The sequence below is a fragment of the Danio rerio genome, chromosome 1, assembly GCF_049306965.1.
Source record: "Danio rerio strain Tuebingen ecotype United States chromosome 1, GRCz12tu, whole genome shotgun sequence".
NCBI lineage: Eukaryota > Metazoa > Chordata > Actinopteri > Cypriniformes > Danionidae > Danio > Danio rerio.
In genome coordinates, this window is record NC_133176.1 from 46087291 (window position 1) to 46108611 (window position 21321).

At 35.1% G+C, this 21321-nt stretch overlaps 1 protein-coding gene across 4 annotated transcripts in view; it reads left to right on the forward strand.

Annotated features, from left to right (window-relative positions):
- ctnna2 (catenin (cadherin-associated protein), alpha 2) overlaps positions 1–21321 on the forward strand; it is an 814561-nt gene that overhangs the window by 607876 nt on the left and 185364 nt on the right. For all 4 annotated transcript variants that reach the window (XM_005160072.6, NM_001159372.1, XM_073948054.1 and 1 more), the window contains one exon: positions 20490–20570. In XM_005160072.6, the coding sequence (XP_005160129.1) occupies positions 20490–20570 (81 nt within the window). The remainder of the gene's footprint in view (positions 1–20489; positions 20571–21321) is intronic.

Below are 21321 nucleotides of genomic sequence, written 5' to 3' on the forward strand. Positions count from 1 at the left end.
CCAAGCAAAGTATTTGCATTAGCACATTACATTCAAAGTCAACACAAACTCATGAATATAAGTGAGCTATAATCTGGAAAATATGTAATATGTATAGGATGCAGAATGCATGCTGCAAATGCCTAAATCATATCAATTGTGCTTTTCCCGAGGGGAAAATTTGCTGTGAAAAACATCCCTCGAGTAAACTAGAGCAATTGCTGTGTTCTTGTTCTTGTTGTGAACCTAGGCCCATTAAAACCTTCTTGCCCCTTAGCCACTGTCTCGTTCCGATAAAAAAAGGCTGCATTAATTAAACAACATGTTAAAATGATAACATGTTACCAAGCACTAGAATAAATATGTAAATTTTTATTACAACAAAAGCAATGACAATAGCAGTAATGATGATGGTAATAAAGTTGAAGTTCCTGATGAAGTCACATGGTTGATTAGGCCATCAGTAGTAATTTATTAAATAATACCAAAAAAAGATTCTGGCATGAGGAGTAACATGTTGGAAGAGTTCCAGCTGGCAATTCCCCTGCTATCCTTATAGAGTATCTGCTATCTTTCCAAGGTATCATGTTTTTCACTGGAGTCCAGCTGTGAGTTGTGTATCTACAAGGTATGAATTGCACTTCCCTCTGGGATGCCTGTGATTGGCCAGGTGAGAGTTAGATTGGATCCAAGCTTGTTTGTTTCCTCTAAATCCTGAAAAGGAATATTGATGAAAGATTTTTTTAAATTCTTCAGACTGAATCGAGTATTGCCGTCTGGATATGGTTTTATTATCTTTTTTTTATCCATTTCCATAGATATGCTGCCTTATTCTTTTTCAACACATACAAGTTTTTAAAACTGTATACATAGTTTTTGGAGTGGGCGATGTATAGGAAAACCAAATTATCTTCGCACATACAAAGTCAAAGCAATATGGGATTTCATTTTATTTTAAGCTCCATGACTTTGATGCCTTCTGACTCTGAGCTGATTTTGATGTCTCAGCTTCCTCTCCATCTCATTATCCGATGTAAATACAGTGGCATTCATACAGTGAATATTTGTACACAAGCCAAACAGGGTGTCCAAATGTATAATGTTTGACGTAGGGCAATTGTACCATCATTCGTTCTGCTTGTCTGTAAGTGCAGAGAAAAGTATATGTGTCTGTTCTCCGTGAGTCCTCTGCGTGACAGCATTTTCATCAAGTTTGACTTTGAGTATATGCAGTTCCTGCTGGGTTGCAAGATGTTGCTTGCTTCTTCGTGACCCTGGCTTGAGTGTTTTTATAAACATTTAACATTTATTCACTATAAACACCCGTATAGGTATTTGTTTTTGGTATGTTAGGTGGTTTAGGGCAAAAATGAAGTTGTTTATGTGGTTTATATAAGTATGTTATCTGATTTTTGATTATTTGCTGCCTTACCTCTGACACTTCTTTTGGAATTCACCACTGGCTCTTATATGTCTCTGTAGAGGGTAATTTTGAGATTTAATTTGGTTTGGGGTATAATAATGACAGTATTAAGTCTTGGTTGTATATGATTTGTTACAGTTTAACAGTGTTGGGCAGTAGTGTCACTTCATGTTGTGACGTTACTAGCTTAACTACATTTCTCTGTAGTGTGTCAGTAGCATCGCTACTTTTTAAATCAACTAGCTTTTCACTTGTGAAGCAATTTTTTTAGTCAAGTAGCGCAGTTGCGTCCACACAATCTACCAATCTACCAAATCTACAATTTACCAATCTCGGATCAATGAGTGAGGGCACTGACATTTACAGAGCTGTGTGGCCGGTGTCTTAGCAGATAAAAGTAAATTCATATGATGTAGATCCATAAGATTTCTTCTTCTCCCTGTTTTAAGGTGGTAGACTACAAACTTACTTTCACTTCTTGCTCTGCTCGGTGATGTCGCCAATCATTTAGGCTGACACGAGAAACTTGCTTTATGGAAAGATGACTGAGGGAGAGGAGTTACTTCTGAAGTAGGATTCCTCATGACCATACCTCGAGAAGTACATGTTAAATGCAATAACGGTAATTGTGAAAAAAATACTTTCGTAATTTATAATAAATAATATAATGTTTTTGAATTATATGTATTATATATATATATATATATATATATATATATATATATATATATATATATATATATATATATATATATATATATATATATATATATATATTTAAAGTCAGAATTATTAGCCCCCCTTTTTAAACATGACAACTAATTTTTTTATTTTATCTTTGCCATGATGACCGTAAATAACATTTTACTAGATACTTTTCAAGACACTTCTACACAGCTTCAAGTTACATTTAAAGGCTTAACTAGGTTAATTAGGTTAACTAGGCAGGATAAGGTAATTAGTATTATATAGTGATGGCTTGTTCTGTAGCCTATCAAAAATATATAGCTCAAAGGGACTAATAGTTTTGACCCTGAAAAAAATTTTAAAACTGCTTTTATTCTAACCGAAATAAACAAATAAGAATTTATCCAGAAGAAAAAATATTATCAGATATACTGTGAGTCATTCTATGCAGAGCCATAGACCTTTATCTATAAAAAAAGAATTATGGAAACTGTGTTCATCATAACTGAAAGCTACGTCGTGTTTGCTAGCCTCTGCATCACTCACCTGTCAGTCAGTCAGTCAGTCAGTCAGTCAGTCAGTCAGTCTGTCAGTTAGTCAGTCAGTCAGTCAGTCAGTTTAGTTTAGTTTAGTTTAGTTTAGTTTAGTTTAGTTTATTTGTTTACAGGGTCAATGCACATTAATAAACATTACTGTAAAATGTGCCAGACTTAGCCAAGAATGGCTATTTTTCATCCAGTCAGTCAGCATGTCACCTTAAAGGATTTAACAAATAGCGTGTAGCACTACTATGGTTACAGAAAAAATTGTGCTGTTATAATTCACTTACCTTTTAATACGTTTTGGTGCAATTATAACTTATATTGAAAAGGACCAAAAGCAGCACTGCCAATGGGAAATCTACTTAACAGTTGAAAAGATACAGTACGAGTTTAACTTGAAAAGAATACAGAGATGAAGGTAAATCTTACTTTGTCTTAGGGCCAATGTTGTTGAATTGGATGAATTTTGGTAAGTTAAATTTGTTGAGTCTGTGAGTAATACAGCTACACTTCTGTTGATTTTTTCAATAGTTTTATGCCATTTGGTATTGTACATATGTGAATATGCGAGAAAAATAATAAAGTTTTGCCATTCATTTAACATTACAAAGTGAAGAAAGGTGATTTGAGTGACTTTGAATGTGGTATGTTTGTGGTAGAGTTTTCCAGTAGTTGATCTTTTGTCTTTTGTCACAGATATAGCATAATGTCAATATGATTTTTTGGAATGTTTCTAACACCTTGTTGATTCCATACCATCAAAACAGGTTTACCGAAGTGTTCATAAATGTATTTGTGTGGTTTGCAGTTTATAAATGGTTGCTTAAGATGGTACAAAATGATCGTACAAATGAAAAAAAAGGCTGGGAAGCACTGCTTTAATGGTTGTTATTGACCATATCAATTTATTCCCTCAAGTAAGGGTCACTTTCTCTCCATCATATCAGTCTATTGTTCCTCTGTGATTTCAGTCTCCCTATAGACCATTGCAATATGGTCTGTAATGCTATTTAAATTGCCATTTAAGTGGTTTGGGGTTGGTAGCTCCGTTCTTTCTAGAAAGTGGTCTTTAAAGCATTCTTCGGGGGCGTCCTTGTCTCCTGCTCTTGATTGAAGCAATTTTGTTCCCTTAATGTGGAATAATACTGCTTATGACTTGAGAATGACAAACACATATGGAGAGGGAAAAAAATGTTACCGTTAATTTAAATAAAGAAGCATGAAGGCAAATTCTTTGAGATGTAAAACATTAAATGTTACACACTGAAATAATGCTGTTTAACATAGCCTATGGTAATTGCTTTTTGATTTTCCTGGTGTTTAGAGTTTATTTGAGCATTTAAATTGTATTATGAGGCTTACACCTTTCCTCCAACAACTTTTGGATAAATAAATGTTAAAATAAGACCTTTTGTTGACATTTGTAGTAGTTCAAAAATGACACATTGCTTGGATTAATCATGTAAAATGCAGTACAAAAAAGGTGATCAACTTTCAATACTTTTTAGTTATTTTTATGGATATTATTTATTATGCAATATATTATTGGAGTGACATAATGGCATACGATATTAGCCAATATGTTAAGCTGTACTTTACATTTTCCGTAATAATTCAACATAAACTGCAGACATATTCACCTCTCTTTGATTAGATGCTTTCTTAACTGCTGCTTTCTCACTTTGAATGGTTGTTGAACTGAATCGTGAGTCCATCGGTGCTGCTTCAGCGGCGTTGCTAACTGCAGAAGTTGGGGATTTCTCAACTTTTCAAGCGCCCAAGGAAGCGTCAGCCAATCAGATCACCTTATGTAAATAACCCAGCTCAGACAGTAGTCGATTGCGGACTAATTTCATTGGCTGACGGTGCTATGAGGATCCTGTCAGCACCAATTTCAGACACGCCCTTGGTCAAGCCTTGATGCTGAGCCCCATATAAATGCATGGTTAGGGCCGATACAGCAAAGCTGTTGGCTGCAGCAAGCATTTTTGTCGAGAGAGCTGTACAGGAATTAGAGAATGGCAGACTTTGTCTTTTATCAGTTTGGTTCATTACCATTCAGACTCATCGCCTATTCGTGCTGCTGTGTTTGCATGTGTTCAAAGTCCTCTGGACTACCGCCAGGGCTAATTAGTGAAATAGATAGGGCGAGAGACGTGCTACACTGCTATCCACTGTGTCTGCCTTTAGACCAAGTCCTCCTCATTTATAGTGTTTATATAAACATGATTATCTTCATTATGATATAACAAATTGTGGTTATGTATATATGAAATGATGAATCACAAATGTTATTTACGGTTTATTTATTTGCTTAACTTAGTAAACTATAAAGTCAAGGCTCTCCTCATGGTTTGTGTCTCATTTTGTGAGCCAAATGGCAGCTGTTTACTCTTCTGTTTTTCCCCTGCTCTGCCGGCCATGCCCACTCCTCCCTCTGCTTGCACAGCTCCACGTCCATCATGAAGCATTTTTTGACAAATTAAAAAGTTTTGAGGTAGGCCCTTTATGGCCCTTTAATGAATTTCTTAGTAAGTAAATAAATAAGTCAAGGTTTAATTGTATATCACTTTCACAAACATTAAGTCACAAAGGGATTTACAATAAAAGACGACTGGAAAACAGGTCAAATTAAAGATATCAATTAAAAAAAACATATCAAAACAAGTTATTAAATTAAAGTATAGAAACACTAATATAAAACCATCTCTCCATACTGTTAATTAAAAGCTTAGCCAAAAAGGCATGTCTTTAAATGTTTTTTTTTAAAGGTTCAATTGATCCCAGAGTTCTCAGTTCTAGAGGGAGAGAGTTCCAGGGCTTTAGGGCCACAACACAGAAGGCATGGTCTTAGGTTTTAAGATGTGTTTTGGTAATGGCTGAAAGGTTTTTGCCAGAAGACCTCAGAGACCGTCCTTAGGAGTGACTAAAATTATTTTGAATATAAAGGGGGGCCTGACCATGCAAAACTCTATATGTAATTACCAGGATCTTAAAACTTACTCTAAAACTAATAGGAAGCCAGTGAAGTGCCTTCAGCACAGGAGTAATGTACGACCTCCTACTGGTGTTGGGTAAAAGCTTTGCAGCTGCATTCTGTACAACTTGCAATCATTTTTATTTTTATCATAAGCAAAGAACAAAAAACTATATATTTGCTGTTGAAATATCCACTTGTTAAGTCATGACGTGTAGAATACTTCTTCCGGGTTCAAGCCTCTACTCATTTGAATTAAGAAAATATTTGTTTATGACTTTTTTTAGTCACATCATTCATTTAACTGAATTTTATATAAAATCATGGTTTACACAACAGTCTCTGTACTTGCTCAATCTCAGACATAAATTTTTTAACAATTTATAAAAAATAATCACTTTCTGGTCATTGGATATACTGTATATATATATATATATATATATATATATATATATATATATATATATATATATATATATATATATATATATATATATATATCCTAATATCAAATGACCAGAATATATAGTGATCATGATTTTCAAAAGCATTACATTGCTTTGTAAACGTTTATTATTACCAGTTGTTGAGTCTACCCAAACAGTTTGATGGAGCACTTGAACCTGGAAGCCACTTCACGTGACGTCACACTTAACAAGCGGATATGATCACTGAATTATGTTTAGTCTATGGTATGCAACGAGCAGTTCACTGCAGTTCTCTTGGCAGCCACTGGTGTCACTGAAAATAAGGGTTATTAATGTGTAATAATCGTATGCTAATGCTAATACAGCTAATGTAAAGCTAATGCAAGTGTTTTATTTGCTGCTCCCTGACACTATTACTCTCTGGTGCCGGTGCAATAAATTGGCCCTCACAGCTGCAAATTCATCAAAGTGCTACAGTGGAGTTGGAAACTTCATTCAAAGTTGATCACTTACAGTACATTTACAAACCCTGTCTGAAAGCAGAGGAGTGAGAATTCCTAGTTTGGTGGGTTTCTTTTCTGAAACTTGCTTTAGGCCTCGTGTGATTTTTGTGTACCCCCTCATGTCATTATTTCCATGAGACTTCAAAGTAGGAAAATATTTTGAGGAGTTGCCTTTGGGTATTTCTGTTTTCCTAAGATTTCAGCTGAAACACACAAATCGTGTAGTATTCTGTAATAATTTTGTTGTGATCTTGGCATGGCTGTATAGTTTCTTTTTTGGTTCATAAGTTGGAATTTGAATTAAATTATCCACATCCTACGCTATAAAAAAAACTATCTGTTCATTAACAGTATTTTGTGTTTCACAAGTGTTTTCCTTTCATTTGCGTTTGTGGATTGGATTATGGGACCTTGATCTCTGTTCTGTCGACTTTTCATGTTGAAAATTCAATTCTACAGTTAAACAAAATGACTTGTAGTTATTATTTTAGTTGTTTGAAATAGCATAATGTATAAGAAATAATATATAAAGAAATAAGTCTTTAAAATAACACAAATGTACTTGCTGCATATTGCTGGGTTTTTATACCATGATAAACAACACCAAACCATACAATATTACACTTTGAACTAATACAAAAAGTTTAATAAAACATTATTTAACTTTTGAAGTTTAAAAGTTGTTGGAGGGAAGTTGTTTTTACTGCCCCATAATGCAGTTCAAAAGCATAAATACATAAAGGACATTTAAAATTAAACATAAGTCACAAAATATGGAAAACTGCTAATTTACAGAGCTAATTTACAAGTGTACAGCAATGGTCCCAACCTTTTTATCACTGCAGACCGGTCAACACTTGACAATTTTTCCACAGCCCAGGGGACCTGGGGGGTGTACGTAAATTGCTAGGCATCAACCATTCTTTGAGAGGATGACAAGCTGACAAAACATTGCTGCAAGCCTGATTCAAGTTTTATTTATGGAAAAAAGCACTGCAGTGTTTCTGTGTTTGTCTTAGGTAATTAGTATACCAACATGTGTATAGTTCATATGTGTTACGTGACTTGCGGTGTGTTCCCAGCATTCTGAAAACATGAGTTGTTTTTAATTATGTCTAAGCCACGACCCTCCATTGCAAATAACAAACTTTTACACAAAAAAGACGCAATATGTGAACAAGACTGCTGTCATTTGTGATCTGCAGGTTCTTGCACAATCATGCTGCATTCATCTGATTTGTTGACGAATAGGTTGCAGATCTATTCCTTGGCAGTTCGTGGGTCCTTCACTGGGCCTTTTTCCACTTAGCAAAGAAACTTTCCAAAGACGTCTGTTTCTGACTCATTTTACTGCTTGTGGTTTAAATTTTGGCGCTCAAGCGATCAAGATTTAAATGAGAGAATATGATATTTTTTTTCCAAAATAAACGTTTGGGGTTTTTTCAAAATAATTGTTCAGACTAAGATAGTAAATAAAACTTAAATAAATTATTAATTTCTTGTGAGGCTGATAATGATTTCTGTAACCCATTTGTCCACTGCCCGGGGGTTGGGGACCACTGGTATACAGGATGCTGAAATTTAATTTTGAATGTCAGAAAGTGAAGTTCACAGTTGTAAAATGAGCATACAACCTAAAACGTGAAATAATATTTAGATTACACTTTTCTTCTTTTTTTTTTTAAGGGGTGGTCCACTACGATATCATATTTTAAGCTTTTGTTGATGTGTAATGTAGCTGTGTGAACATCAACAACATCTCTAAATTTAATACATTTCAAGTTTAATACAAATGGAGACATTAGCTGCGTCCCAAATGGCACACTATACACTATGCACTCATGCACTATGTACTTATGCACTTACACACTCAACAGGGTAGTATATATATGTAGTGTCGTCCCAAATGGCACACTAATGTTTTTTTTACTAAGCGGAAATTCAAACCGTTTCCCTGATGACGTTTGACGGTTGCCAAATCATTGAAGTAAACGGCCGAATTATCAAATAATACCTGCCGTGAGTGTTGCCGCAATCACTATCGGGAGGCGCTATAATCACTCTCGTAAAAGAATTTTGCTTTCACCATCCAATTTAAATAAAGTTATTCAACATGTGCGTCCGATAGCTCCGCCCCTTCCGCTACGTAAGCAAACTTGCGGTCGTTGAGTGCGTGAAGTGTCCATCATTACACACTTCATTTTAGCGGCTGAATGAGTGCATCATCCGGGTAATTAAAGTGCTCTTATTATTTTTAGAGTTTTCAGTGTGAACACACTACTTACACTATTTATACTACAAAATGGCGTAGAATAGTGCATAAGTATGCGATTTGGGACGCAGCTAATGGCTTTTACAGAGTTAGCTTAGCCAAGCTAACAGCGAACGAAGTTTGGGGGCAACAAAAAAATACATCCGGGCTAGTGTGATCACAAACGCTTCAGGTTAAGTGCATTCACCATGCACAGTCACCCTGCGCAGCAAACGGGCGTGGCCAGAGGCGCTGTAGGGCTGTAATGTAGTAGAGAAAGCTAAAATGCTGTCCAATTGCTGCTATTTCCACAGAGCTCATTCTGTATTTGGGCTTCCAAAGGACATGACACAAAGCGAGAAGTGCTTACAGTTTAATTTTAATTATGTTCCAGAAAATTATAAAAAGTATATTGCTCTAGCATTTGACAAAGGATAGCTTCCAAAATGTTTATTCTGAATATATGTGAAAGACACTTGTCATATTTTATTTTAGAGAGCAGGCATGAGGTTCATCTGAGTCATTTTCTGTCTGATTCTGGCTCAAACTGATTTGGCTAACAGCTACTCTGAATGACAATGTTTACACAGCACAAAAGAGTATGCTTGAATGAGCGTGACGCTTTTTCTGATGAAGAGGAGCCGATCCGTGAATCACAGAACATTATGTTAGCTGACCAATCAGAGCCTCTTGAGGGCATATTAGGAAATATGACAGTTGTTTTCATGTCAGCTGAGTAACTGTATATAATTAAAGTAAGCTATATTAAAAAAAATGACAACGTGATTTTCTAGAAATGAAGCATGAGCACACATTGCTTTGTGTCTTATAAAAGCAACCAAGCCTTAAAAATACACTCTGGACCACCCCTTTAATGCATTTGCTTGGTACCTTTTCCATGCTCTAGCACAAACTTCTCTTGTAACTACGCAACACCTGTCATTTCCCTGACTATGAATGGTGCACCATCTGTTGCAAATCCAGTCAACTATTTTACAAACTTTTTTTCTTTTCTTCAAACAATCTTGAAGGCTGCTTTTCTGAGCAACGTGTGTGTTCAGCTAACATAAAAATGATTGCCTTCTCATAGTGCACTAGCGGAACAAAGGGCCCTCAGATAGCGTCTTGTCCTGTTGGCTTTGCTGATTCTGAATTGTGTGTAGATTTGCTTGCGTCTTCATCTAGTTTAAGAATATTGATTGAACTAGCCAATTTAACGTGAGCCAGCTTGCACTGCCTGTGTATTAATAACATCTAGGCGGAACTGGAGGACGGTTGCTTGGCAACATGGTCATTAATTTTGAGCAATCTCATAACACTCAGGCTGAATACAACTGTTTCTGCTGTTTCAACTGTTGCCTCTGATTTGCAATTCTCTGGTCAGATGCCTTGCCTTTGAGTCAGAAATGATGAAAGTACACAGCATTTCAGTATACAATGATGGAAATGTGATCAATTTATTAATTCATGTATCTGTTTTTTTAACAGATATGTCGGAACTATTATTGCTTGCTTCTATTTTCATTTTCAAAGCACTTTATTAGTATGATTGTTTCTTATGCAATATTGCCAAAGCATCAGAACACACAATAAAAGTAGAGGCAATAAATTAATACAAAAAAATAAAATAATATATATATATATATATATATATATATATATATATATATATATATATATATATATATATATATATATATATATATATGTATGTATGTAAAAAGTAAATAAAAAATAGAAAAATAAAAAAGTTAATTAATTTATCTTAATTTTTAAATTGGATATTTTGAATATTTATATTGTCTCTCTTTTAATCTCACTTTCTTCCATTTTCAGTTTCAAAACTCTTTATTAGTATGAATGTTTCATGTCAAAGCATCAGTACACAAAATACAAGGTAAGGCATAAGATAAAATAATATAAATAAAATAAATAAATTAATTAATTTATAAATTATTTGTTTATTACCAATACCAAAAGCTGAGGCATATTAAAAAAATAATAATAAAATAAAATAAAAATACAATAAATTTATTTTTGTTTTTAAACTTTCTTTCAAAATTGGCTCTTATTTAATATCACTTTCTCATTATTTATCAACCCCATTTTATACTTATTTTAATACTCACCTTTTAATTTAATTTAATTTAATTTAATTTAAAATAACAGATGAATTAAAATAAAACAAAGTAAATTAAAAAGTTAAATAATTTATACAATAATTTGTATTAATAAAATAAAAGGAGAGGCATAAAATAAAATAAAATTAAATTAAATTAAATTAAATTAAATTAAATTAAATTAAATTAAATTAAATTAAATTAAATTAAATTAAATTAAATTAAAAAAGATTTCTAATTGAAAAAAAAATCAGAAAGGGCTGTTCCGATGCTCTTCTTCATTCTGCAGTGTATTAGGAAGTTTGATTTTAGATTTGTCTCTGCCTGTCTCTCTTCCTGTCTCTCTTTTCTAAAAGGTAGAGGACGGTTAGTGCTTGGTCTCCTAATTGCGCTCCATGGTGCCACAAAAATCATATGCTGCTTTTAAGGATACTATTTGAAATGGCAGCTCCGATAAAGGTTATGATGGCTTCAGTATTCAGGATTCATTCCGAGGGTCATCTCCCAAATGAAAGCGGATAGCCTAATTAACAGTCTGCTTTGAATATCAATTCACGCCTGGCCAAAAATCTTTACACATGGATCATTATGTAGCTAAAATAATGGTCATTCAGACTGACTCTGACCTTTGCAACTATTGTACAAAATAAAATGTTGACACATATTCCATCATTGTTCAGAGTTGTCTTGGATTTGAGGTTTTCTTTTTAGATTTTAGACTTTTTAACACACACACACACACACACACATACACACACACACACACACACACACACACACACACACACACACACACACACACACACACACACACACACACACACACACTTAAATGTTTAATTTATGTTAACTTAAATGTTATTTTTTTATTTCACTTAATATTTCTCGAATTATTATGTATAATATTAATTAAAAATAATAAAAATAATGTTTAATAATAATACATTTACATTTACATTTACATTTAGTCATTTAGCAGACGCTTTTATCCAAAGCGACTTACAAATGAGGACAAGGAAGCAATTTACACAACCAAGAGCAACAATGAATAAGTACTAAAGGCAAGTTTCAGGTCTGTAAAGTCTAAGAAGGGAAGTGTTAGTAGTTTTTTTTTTTTTTTTTTTTTTTTTTTTTGTACAATTAGTGTGATATTCAAAGAGGCAATTGCAGCTTAGGAAGTGAAGTGGAGACTAAATAGTTGAGTTTTTAGTCGTTTCTTGAAAATAGCGAGTGACTCTGCTGTTCTGATGCAGTTAGGGAGTTCATTCCACCAACTGGGCAGATTGAGCGTGAGCGTTCGCGAAAGTGATTTTTTCCCTCTTTGGGATGGAACCACGAGGCGACGTTCATTCACAGAACGCAAGTTTCTGGAGGGCACATAGATCTGCAGAAGTGAGTGCAGATAAGAAGGTGCTAGGCCAGAAGTCACTTTGTAGGCAAACATCAGAGTTTTGAATTTGATGCGAGCAGCAACTGGCAGCCAGTGCAAACGGACTAGCAGTGGAGTGACATGTGCTCGTTTAGGTTCATTGAAGACAACTCGTGCTGCTGCATTCTGGAGCAGTTGAAGAGGCTTGATAGAGTTAGCTGGAAGCCCAGCTAGTAGAGAGTTGCAGTAATCCAGTTTGGAGAGAACAAGAGCTTGAACAAGGAGTTGAGCTGCATGTTCAGATAAGAAGGGTCGGATCTTTCTGATGTTATAGAGTGCAAATCTGCACGATCGAGCAGTTCTAGAAATGTGGTCAGAGAAGTTTAGTTGGTCATCAATCGTTACTCCAAGGCTTTTCACCATTTTGGATGCAGTAATGGTTGCCCCATCCATCTGGATTGAAAAGTTATGGTGTAGAGTCGGGTTGGCAGAAACTACAAGCATTTCCGTTTTTGCGAGGTTCAGCTGAAGATGATGATCTTTCATCCAGTGTGAAATATCCAACAGGCAGGCTGAGATACGAGCTGGAACCGAGGGATCATCAGGATGAAAAGAGAGGTATAGCTGGGTGTCATCAGCATAGCAGTGGTAGGAGAATCCATGTCTCTGGATGACTGGTCCTAGAGATGATGTGTAGATGGAGAAGAGAAGTGGCCCAAGAACAGAGCCTTGAGGTACCCCAGTGTTTAGATGCTGTAGGTTGGACACCTCTCCCCTCCAAGACACCCTGAATGACCTGTCAGAGAGGTAAGATCTAAACCATTGTATAACAGTGCCCGCAACGCCCAGTGACTCAAGCGTAGATAGCAGGATCTGGTGGTTGACAGTGTCAAAAGCAGCTGACAAGTCCAGCAAAATGAGGACTGATGATTTAGAGTCTGCTTTAGCCAGTCTGAGATCCTCCACGACCGAGAGCAGGGCAGTCTCAGTTGAGTGGCCTTTCTTAAAGCCGGATTGCTTGTTGTCCATGAGATTGTTTTGAGTAAGAAAGTCCAGGACTTGATTGAACACTACTTTCTCCAGAATCTTGGCCATGAATGGAAGCAGGGATACTGGTCTGTAGTTTTCAAGTAGCGTATGGTCCAGGTTGGGTTTCTTTAGCAGTGGGGTTACCCTAGCCTGCTTAAATGTAGTGGGGAATAAACCAGAGTCAAGAGATGTGTTAATTATGTGAGTCAGTGTTGGTATGACTGCAGGAGAGATGGCTTGCAAGAGATGAGAGGGAATGGGATCGAGTGGACAGGTGGTTGCATGGCTAGATAGCACAAGTTTGGACACCTCAGACTCAGAGAGCTGAGAAAAGGAGGTGAGTGTGTGTGGTGTTGGTGTTGTATCTTGCGTGTTTGTTGTAGGTGCAGCAAATTGAGCACTGATTTTTGCAGTTTTGGTGCAGAAGAATGTAGCAAAGTCATCAGTAGTAAGTGTGGAGGATGCGGGTACAAATAAAAATGACAAATAAGAAAAATAATGTTTATTATTAAGTGCAGTCTTTGAAGCAAGTAGATGTACATTTTAGACAACTTCATTAAAACCTAAAGGCTAAGTGAGTGGAATTGTTTGACTGTTTCTATTAAGACATATATTTAGGTCAGATATGGACAGTATTTATCTACATATTCATATGCCTGTAAATAAGTTATACGGTAGAATTACTTGTCCTTTCGAGTGAGCTTCTATTTGTCAAATGTAGTCATTTGATATTTTGTAAGCATATATATATATATATATATATATATATATATATATATATATATATATATATATATATATATATATATATATATATATATATATATACTTACAAAATATCAAACTTTAATTTGATTATTTACTTTTAACTAATAATTAATTACTTTTTATAACACACCAGTCATAACCATGATCAGACTAATATAAATTAATAATAATAATAGTAACAACAGCAACAATTCCACTGCTGCTACTACTACTACTACTACTACTACTACTACTACTACTAATACTACTACTGCTACTACTAATACTACTACTGCTACTACTACTACTACTACTACTGCTACTTCTACTACTACTACTACTACTACTACTACTACTAATAATAATAATAATAATAATAATAATAATAATAATAATAATTATAATAATAACAGTCTGCACAGTGGCGCAGTGGGTAGCACGTTCACCTCACAGCAAGAAGGCCGCTGGTTTGAGCCTCAGGTCAGTTAGCATTTCTGTGTGGAGTTTACATGTTCTCCCTGTGTTCACATGGGTTTCCTTCGGGTGCTCCAGTTTCCCCCACAAGCCCAAAGGCATGCATTACAGGTGAATTGGATAAGCTAAAGTGTCCATATTGTATATGTGTGTATGGATTATTGAGTGTGTATGGATTATTCCCAGTGATGGGTTGCAGCTGGAAGGGCATCCACTGCATAAAACATGCTGGATATGTTGGCAGTTTATTTTGCTGTAGCGACACTAGATTAATAAAGGAACTAAGTTGAAAAGAAAAAATAATGAAGGAATGAATGAATGTATAATAATAATAATACTCTCATTTACAACAACAACTACTACTACTACTACTACAACAACAACAACAACAATAATAATAATAATAATAATAATAATAATAATAATAATAATTAACCTTTATCTGATGTCACTTTATATTCTTGGACTTTGTTAATAACTTAGAATTAGTATGATGTAGTGAGTATCACTATGCAATTACTAATAGAATAATTTGACATTTACATTAAAAATAACTTTTAGTAAGCATTAATATCAATCGTGGAACCATCATAAATAAAGTATCATCAGATAGTATGCAGAAATGTTCCTAATCCACTAATAAATGTAAACTTTAAGTGTATTCTACAGTGTTAAAAAAAAAAGTCAAATTCAAAGTTTTTATTTTAATCATTTCAGCCCAGTGTCCTTAATAAAGCACTTTAAATAGATTGCAAATGGCCTCTTTCCCATTCCTGCATTGCACCATCATTTCTCATTCTCTCATATGCCCTGACCATTGTATCATTTTCCAGCAAATTCTAGCAGGCGTTTAGCCGCTTCAGTCCTGCTGTCCATATTTAATGGGATGGTGTTTGTGGTAGTACGGAGTCGCAGCCTGCAGCCTGGGACGTGTGTTGTCATCTATGGTGAGAGTTTCCTCTGACACTGACATACAGGAGCCAGCTGTGAGCTGTCTGGCAGATCGGACCTAGGGGAGACGGCCGCTACCGCTGCAAAATCTTTAATTACTCGCTAACAAGAGGAACCGTCCTCATTTCAACCTGAGCACATTGCACCGGCTCGCTCTGACAGGGGAAAGAGAATCCATTTTTTGAGGGCAACAGCCACTGGAACAATCAGACAGGAAGCAAACAGGGGCATTCAGATTATATGGCGCATGACACTCCTAAACTAGCCACGCGTAGCCAAGCTTTTCCCTCACGGCTTCAAGCCGAGTCCACCTTACAGTCAGATTCTGCCTCAGAACCATCTATTTGGACTTTAAGAGTTGGTCCGACTAACGTACATATTTGAAGTGACCTTTTTATGCAATAATTAGAGATGGGGGATATCAGAAATGGATTAGAGCATGACAATTACGTGTAAATTTTCCAAAAATTATGAATATTTATTCAGCCATTTCCACAACATTAGGTGGATATGGGTAACCAGAGTATGAATATGGGTACTGCAACACTATATTAAGACTGATATAACACCTTTATAATCATAATATGACACATTTTGAATATGAATCAGATTTTATACATGTATTTGACAACTGTTATTAAGTGTCAGTATATTAGTCATATTAGTGTCAATATATTATTCATTTAAAGCAGGCCCGGATTGGCTAATCGAGAGGACCGGGAGAATCCCCGGTGGGCCGGTCCGTTTTTTGGCCGCGAGGGCCGGTGTCCCTATCTCCAGAATCTGTTGTTCCCAGCAGTCACACTTTTTAAATTAATTTATTTATTTACTTGACCACAGTCTTCTTATTCATTATTTTACTGCAGCTCTGCTCTTTTTATATATAACCAGCCTGCAGGTTAATGATGATATAACTCAGAGGTGTCACATCTCAATATTCAACTGTTGTGGTCCAGTGGTTAGCACGTTAGATTATGACGCCGCTGACATGTGTTTGATCCTCGTCTGAGTATATAGTTTTTTTCATTTTTATTGTTACGACATACAATACTATAAGGGTTGTTGAACATTTGAAGTTGTTCTCTTTAAAAAAAAGACGTGATAGTGTAATTAGAAACTGAATTGGAAATTACCTTATTTTAATATAGTCAGTCGTGAACTGAGGTGGGTCGGTCTGAGGCTTAAAACTCCAGGGCTGAAAAGGAGTCCCACTCTGGCCCTGATTTAAAGTGCATACAGTATATGACATTTTTGTGATATATTTGGTATGATCGCTTAACATAAACATATATATCACAACCTGTCTTTGTTATGACTTCACATTACTTTAGTATTTGGGTGTGTTTTTAAACAGACACTTAATAAAATGTAAACAAGATCATCTTGGCATCTTTAATTTTAAACACAAATAATTTTGTCTTAAATGAGCTCAAACAGTATGAAAGTAATCGAATGTCTTCACTATAGATTTGTGTATTTGTGCAATAATGCTAATTAAGTAATGATGAACTTGTCTCCAAAACCTGACAAGTCGACAAATCTAAACTTGTTTTTTTTAAATCAAATATAAATATGCATATTACAAGTACTACTACTAAAAATAATAACATTATACACACCTTTTTAGACTGGAACACCGATAACTCCACAGAGTGGTGCAAATGGACATTTGTAATTATGTACGCACCCACTGTGCATATACATTGTAATCATGTTTATTTATCTGCACACTACTGATAATTAATAGCAACCTGTACATATATTCATTTATTGTAAATCTCTGTTCATACATAATATAACCTGTATATAATGTTCATAGTACATCCATCTGTAAATATCACCACAGTTTTTTCTATAACTTATACCTGTATACTGCACTTGTTGCTATTGCACTGCTGGTTAGATCTAAACTGCATTTCGCTGCATTGCACTTGTACATGTACATGTGTAATGCCTTTAACGTTGAATCTAATCTAAAAAAAAAAACAAGAAAAAAAAAGAGATTTGCCGTTTAAACATATATAGCAACAAATTGCACCATACATGTCTTGCGCCTTATTGTGCCCCAAAGAGTAAAAACATTTCCCCCCCCATTTTGTACAGTTAAAAATAGTGTTTAGGACATTTCATATGCTGCAAAACAGTTGCAGGATGACACTGTATGTCTGTAACAAAATATGAAACATTCAAAGAATTTTAAATAGCCACTTAAGAGCTAAAATGTGCCGTCAATGTATGTGGCCATTACGCCCTAGAAGGGTATGATAGGGCCCAAAGACTGTCATCTTTGCATTTAAGATGATACTTAGTAAGGGAATAACATCATAAAATCTCTATTCATGGCATGTGACAGTCTTATGAACCTCTTCACGTAAAGGGTTACCAGAATATGCAGTTCTTTTTGATGACTAGGTGATACCTGTCAACATTGGGGTGTGAAAATAAGGGATATGCCCACCATAATAAGGAATTCCCCCGACCCCCACTTTAAAAAATCCCCAATTTAATAAATATGCTCATTTGGAGCTGTTTTGTTGTAAATAAACAGGTAAATAGTCAGTATGTTTTATTATTACTTACAAAATACAAAATAAATAGTTTACATTAGCGGCAAATACATTAGCAAACAGTTCAGCTTATTAAAATTATTAGCTATTATAAAGAAATAGAATCAAGATATCAAATCTCATTAGCCGTTTCTTCACTGTATAACTTTGATGTTTGATTACATTAAATAACAGAGGTGTCACTTTAAAAATGCACACATCTAAGGTTATAATGAAAGCATCTGACTGCTTTCCTAACTGTTTATGCCAACACAATCTCACGGCAATTCATAACTTTTTCATTTAGTGGCTAATTCATATGAATTCGTACGATCTAATTCGTACAATTTAGTACGATTTGCTTTTCCCCCAATGACGGTTAGGGTTAGGGGTGGGGTTAGGTGCCACTCCTCCTTTTTAAAATCGTATAATTTCGTATGACTGAAATCGTACGAATTCGTATGAATTAGCCACTAAACTGGCAAAACGTAAAATACTTACGTTTTCTCGTGAGATCAGGCTGGTTTATGCTCATTTAGGACGAAATTACTTGTGTTTACAAAAAAAAAAAAAAGCCAAGATCAACATCTTTAGATATTATTATTAGTTATGTGTAAATATATGTGTATATATATATATATATATATATATATATATATATATATATATATATATATGTGTGTGTTTAAACACGCACCCAAAACCCAGGCTTTTGCTCCTCCTCAAATCAAGAGTACAGAATCTGTTTGGGAAACTGCGTCTATTTATCATTATAGAGCGTGTCAAGCTGACAGTCATGCAGCGCTATGCATATGAAGGGGAGACGGCATCTGTAATGGAAAAAAGCCAAGATCAACATCTTTAGATATTATTATTAGTTATGTGTAAATATATATATATATATATATATATATATATATATATATATATATATATATATATATATATGTGTGTGTTTAAACACGCACCCAAAACCCAGGCTTTTGCTCCTCCTCAAATCAAGAGTACAGAATCTGTTTGGGAAACTGCGTCTATTTATCATTATAGAGCGTGTCAAGCTGACAGTCATGCAGCGCTATGCATATGAAGGGGAGACGGCATCTGTAATGGAAAAGAAGGGAATCGCGCCGTTTTTATGTTTATTTCAAAGCGTTTTCATGTCTAAACAAAGCAAAAGCACAGAACAGACTCGCATTTAAGAGCAAGGGGGGCCCCTGGTGGTTCGGCAGTATGGGTAGCGTAGAGGGAGGCTCTGCTCTTTAAATGTTTATTTGCCACCCTTCAGAGAAAGACTGAAAATACGGAAGAAATACGGGAAAATACCTTTACGTGATGATAGTGGGATAGAACTGTAAAATACAGCCGAATCCCGGGAAAAACGGGAGGGCTGACAGGTATGTTAGGTGTCTCAAATTGCATTTTTCCCAAATTGTTTGCTGATTGTAGCCCTATAAAGTTTGGCAATTCATTCATTACCTCTTTCTCTAAAGTGCTCATTGAATTCGACCCCGGTGCCTTGTAAACTTTTTTAGGCGGTTGATAAAGCACAGATAAAGAATTCTTTGTGTTTTTATTTCAGGAAGTTGCGTAAGGCCAACCAATTAGATTACATGTGAATGTACTTTCCGGGCAGTTTGAATTTGTCTTATTTTCTTTTGTCCATCTCTAAATTGAAGCTATTATAACAATACTGTAACGCACAAGGGGAGTTCAAATCGTTATTCACTGCCTGTGAATTGATGATTCAAAAAGCATGACCATGGACAAATGTGTTCATTTTCCTTTTGAAATTAAAGATTAAACCAGAGGTTCGGTGAGACAAAAAAATATAACTGATTCATATGCGGTTATAATAGAGAACAAACTCTATTGTAGATCCTGACGTCAGTGTATTTCTGAGCTGCAGCTTGTTTTATGTTCACCTTCAGTTCATTATATAGAGTATTTGGGAAAGAACATGCAAGTTGTGTACAATTTTCAAACTGCCCCAGGCTATAGTATCATCAGTTGGAGTTCTCTGCACCCCGCAACACAGCTTTTATATGTCTATAAAGGTTTAATCCCCTGAGTTTTAGGGCCTGCCTGTGGCCAGCCATTTCTGTGAAGGAGAAACGTTGCACCGTCGATTCTTTCATGTCAGTCTGTCTGCAAATCTGCAACTGTGTTCTTTAGTGCTCTGTCTTTTTTATCTTTGGTCATGTCCGCACACTCTCGTTGCTTCACTTGCTTTATTCCATTCCTGCCGTGTCTACATTTAGAGGCACTTAAAGGCCTGCGATTTCAAAAGGTTCCTAAAAACCTTCACCAAAGTCTTCTCAAGGCTCACAACACTATTCTTAACTTAAGAAAACTCATCTCTCCTGATTTATTCGACACTCTTTCATGCTCTTCTATTGTCAGTTTGTAGGACACGAAATGGCAAAAATAGTAAAGTAACACTGTGTATTTTTCCTTTTATTGCAGACTGGAAGAAAAGAAAAAGGAGACCCGCTCAATTCGGCTATTGACAAGATGACCAAGAAGACCCGTGATCTTCGTAGACAGGTGAGTCATTCCTTTGTCTTTGGTTTTCCTTGAACTAAAAACATAACAGGATTTGGAGCACTTGCCTGAGAGAGGCCTTTACTTGATTTACAGTTGAAGACAAAATTTTAGCACCGCCTGTGAAATCCTAATTTTTTTTTACAATTATTATTATTATTTTGTTATTATAGTTTAATAAGTAAGAACATTTTAACAGTTACTTCTTATATATTATCTGGAAGGTCAGTATCATTAGCCCCTATAATTTTCCTATTTAACCTAACTTAAGCCCAGTTAGCCTAATTACCTAGTTAAACGTTTAAATTGCACTGTAAGCTGAGTACCAGCATGTTGTAAAATGAGTTTTGAAATATAATAGTACACTGTAATCATGGCAAAGACAAAATATAACAATTACTTTAAATTAATTGTTTGATCATTACAATTTGTGTTTAAATGTGTTAAGCCACACTTGTCAAATCTAAATAAAACAATTGCAATTTCACAGAATTGCTAAAAATGTTTAAATTGTACATAATTTATATATACATTTTTTTAGATAGATGTGCTGTACTGTGCTGTGCTGTGCTGTGATGTGCTGTGCATATAAACAAGGAATGGGTGGGCATAATTGTTGTTACTGTTGTAACATAAAGCATCACAAAAGTCATATAAGCGATATGTGCACGTGCTGATGTTTTTGTTTGTTTGTTTGTTTATTTATGTATGTATGTATGTATGTATGTATTTATTTATTTATTTATGTATTTGT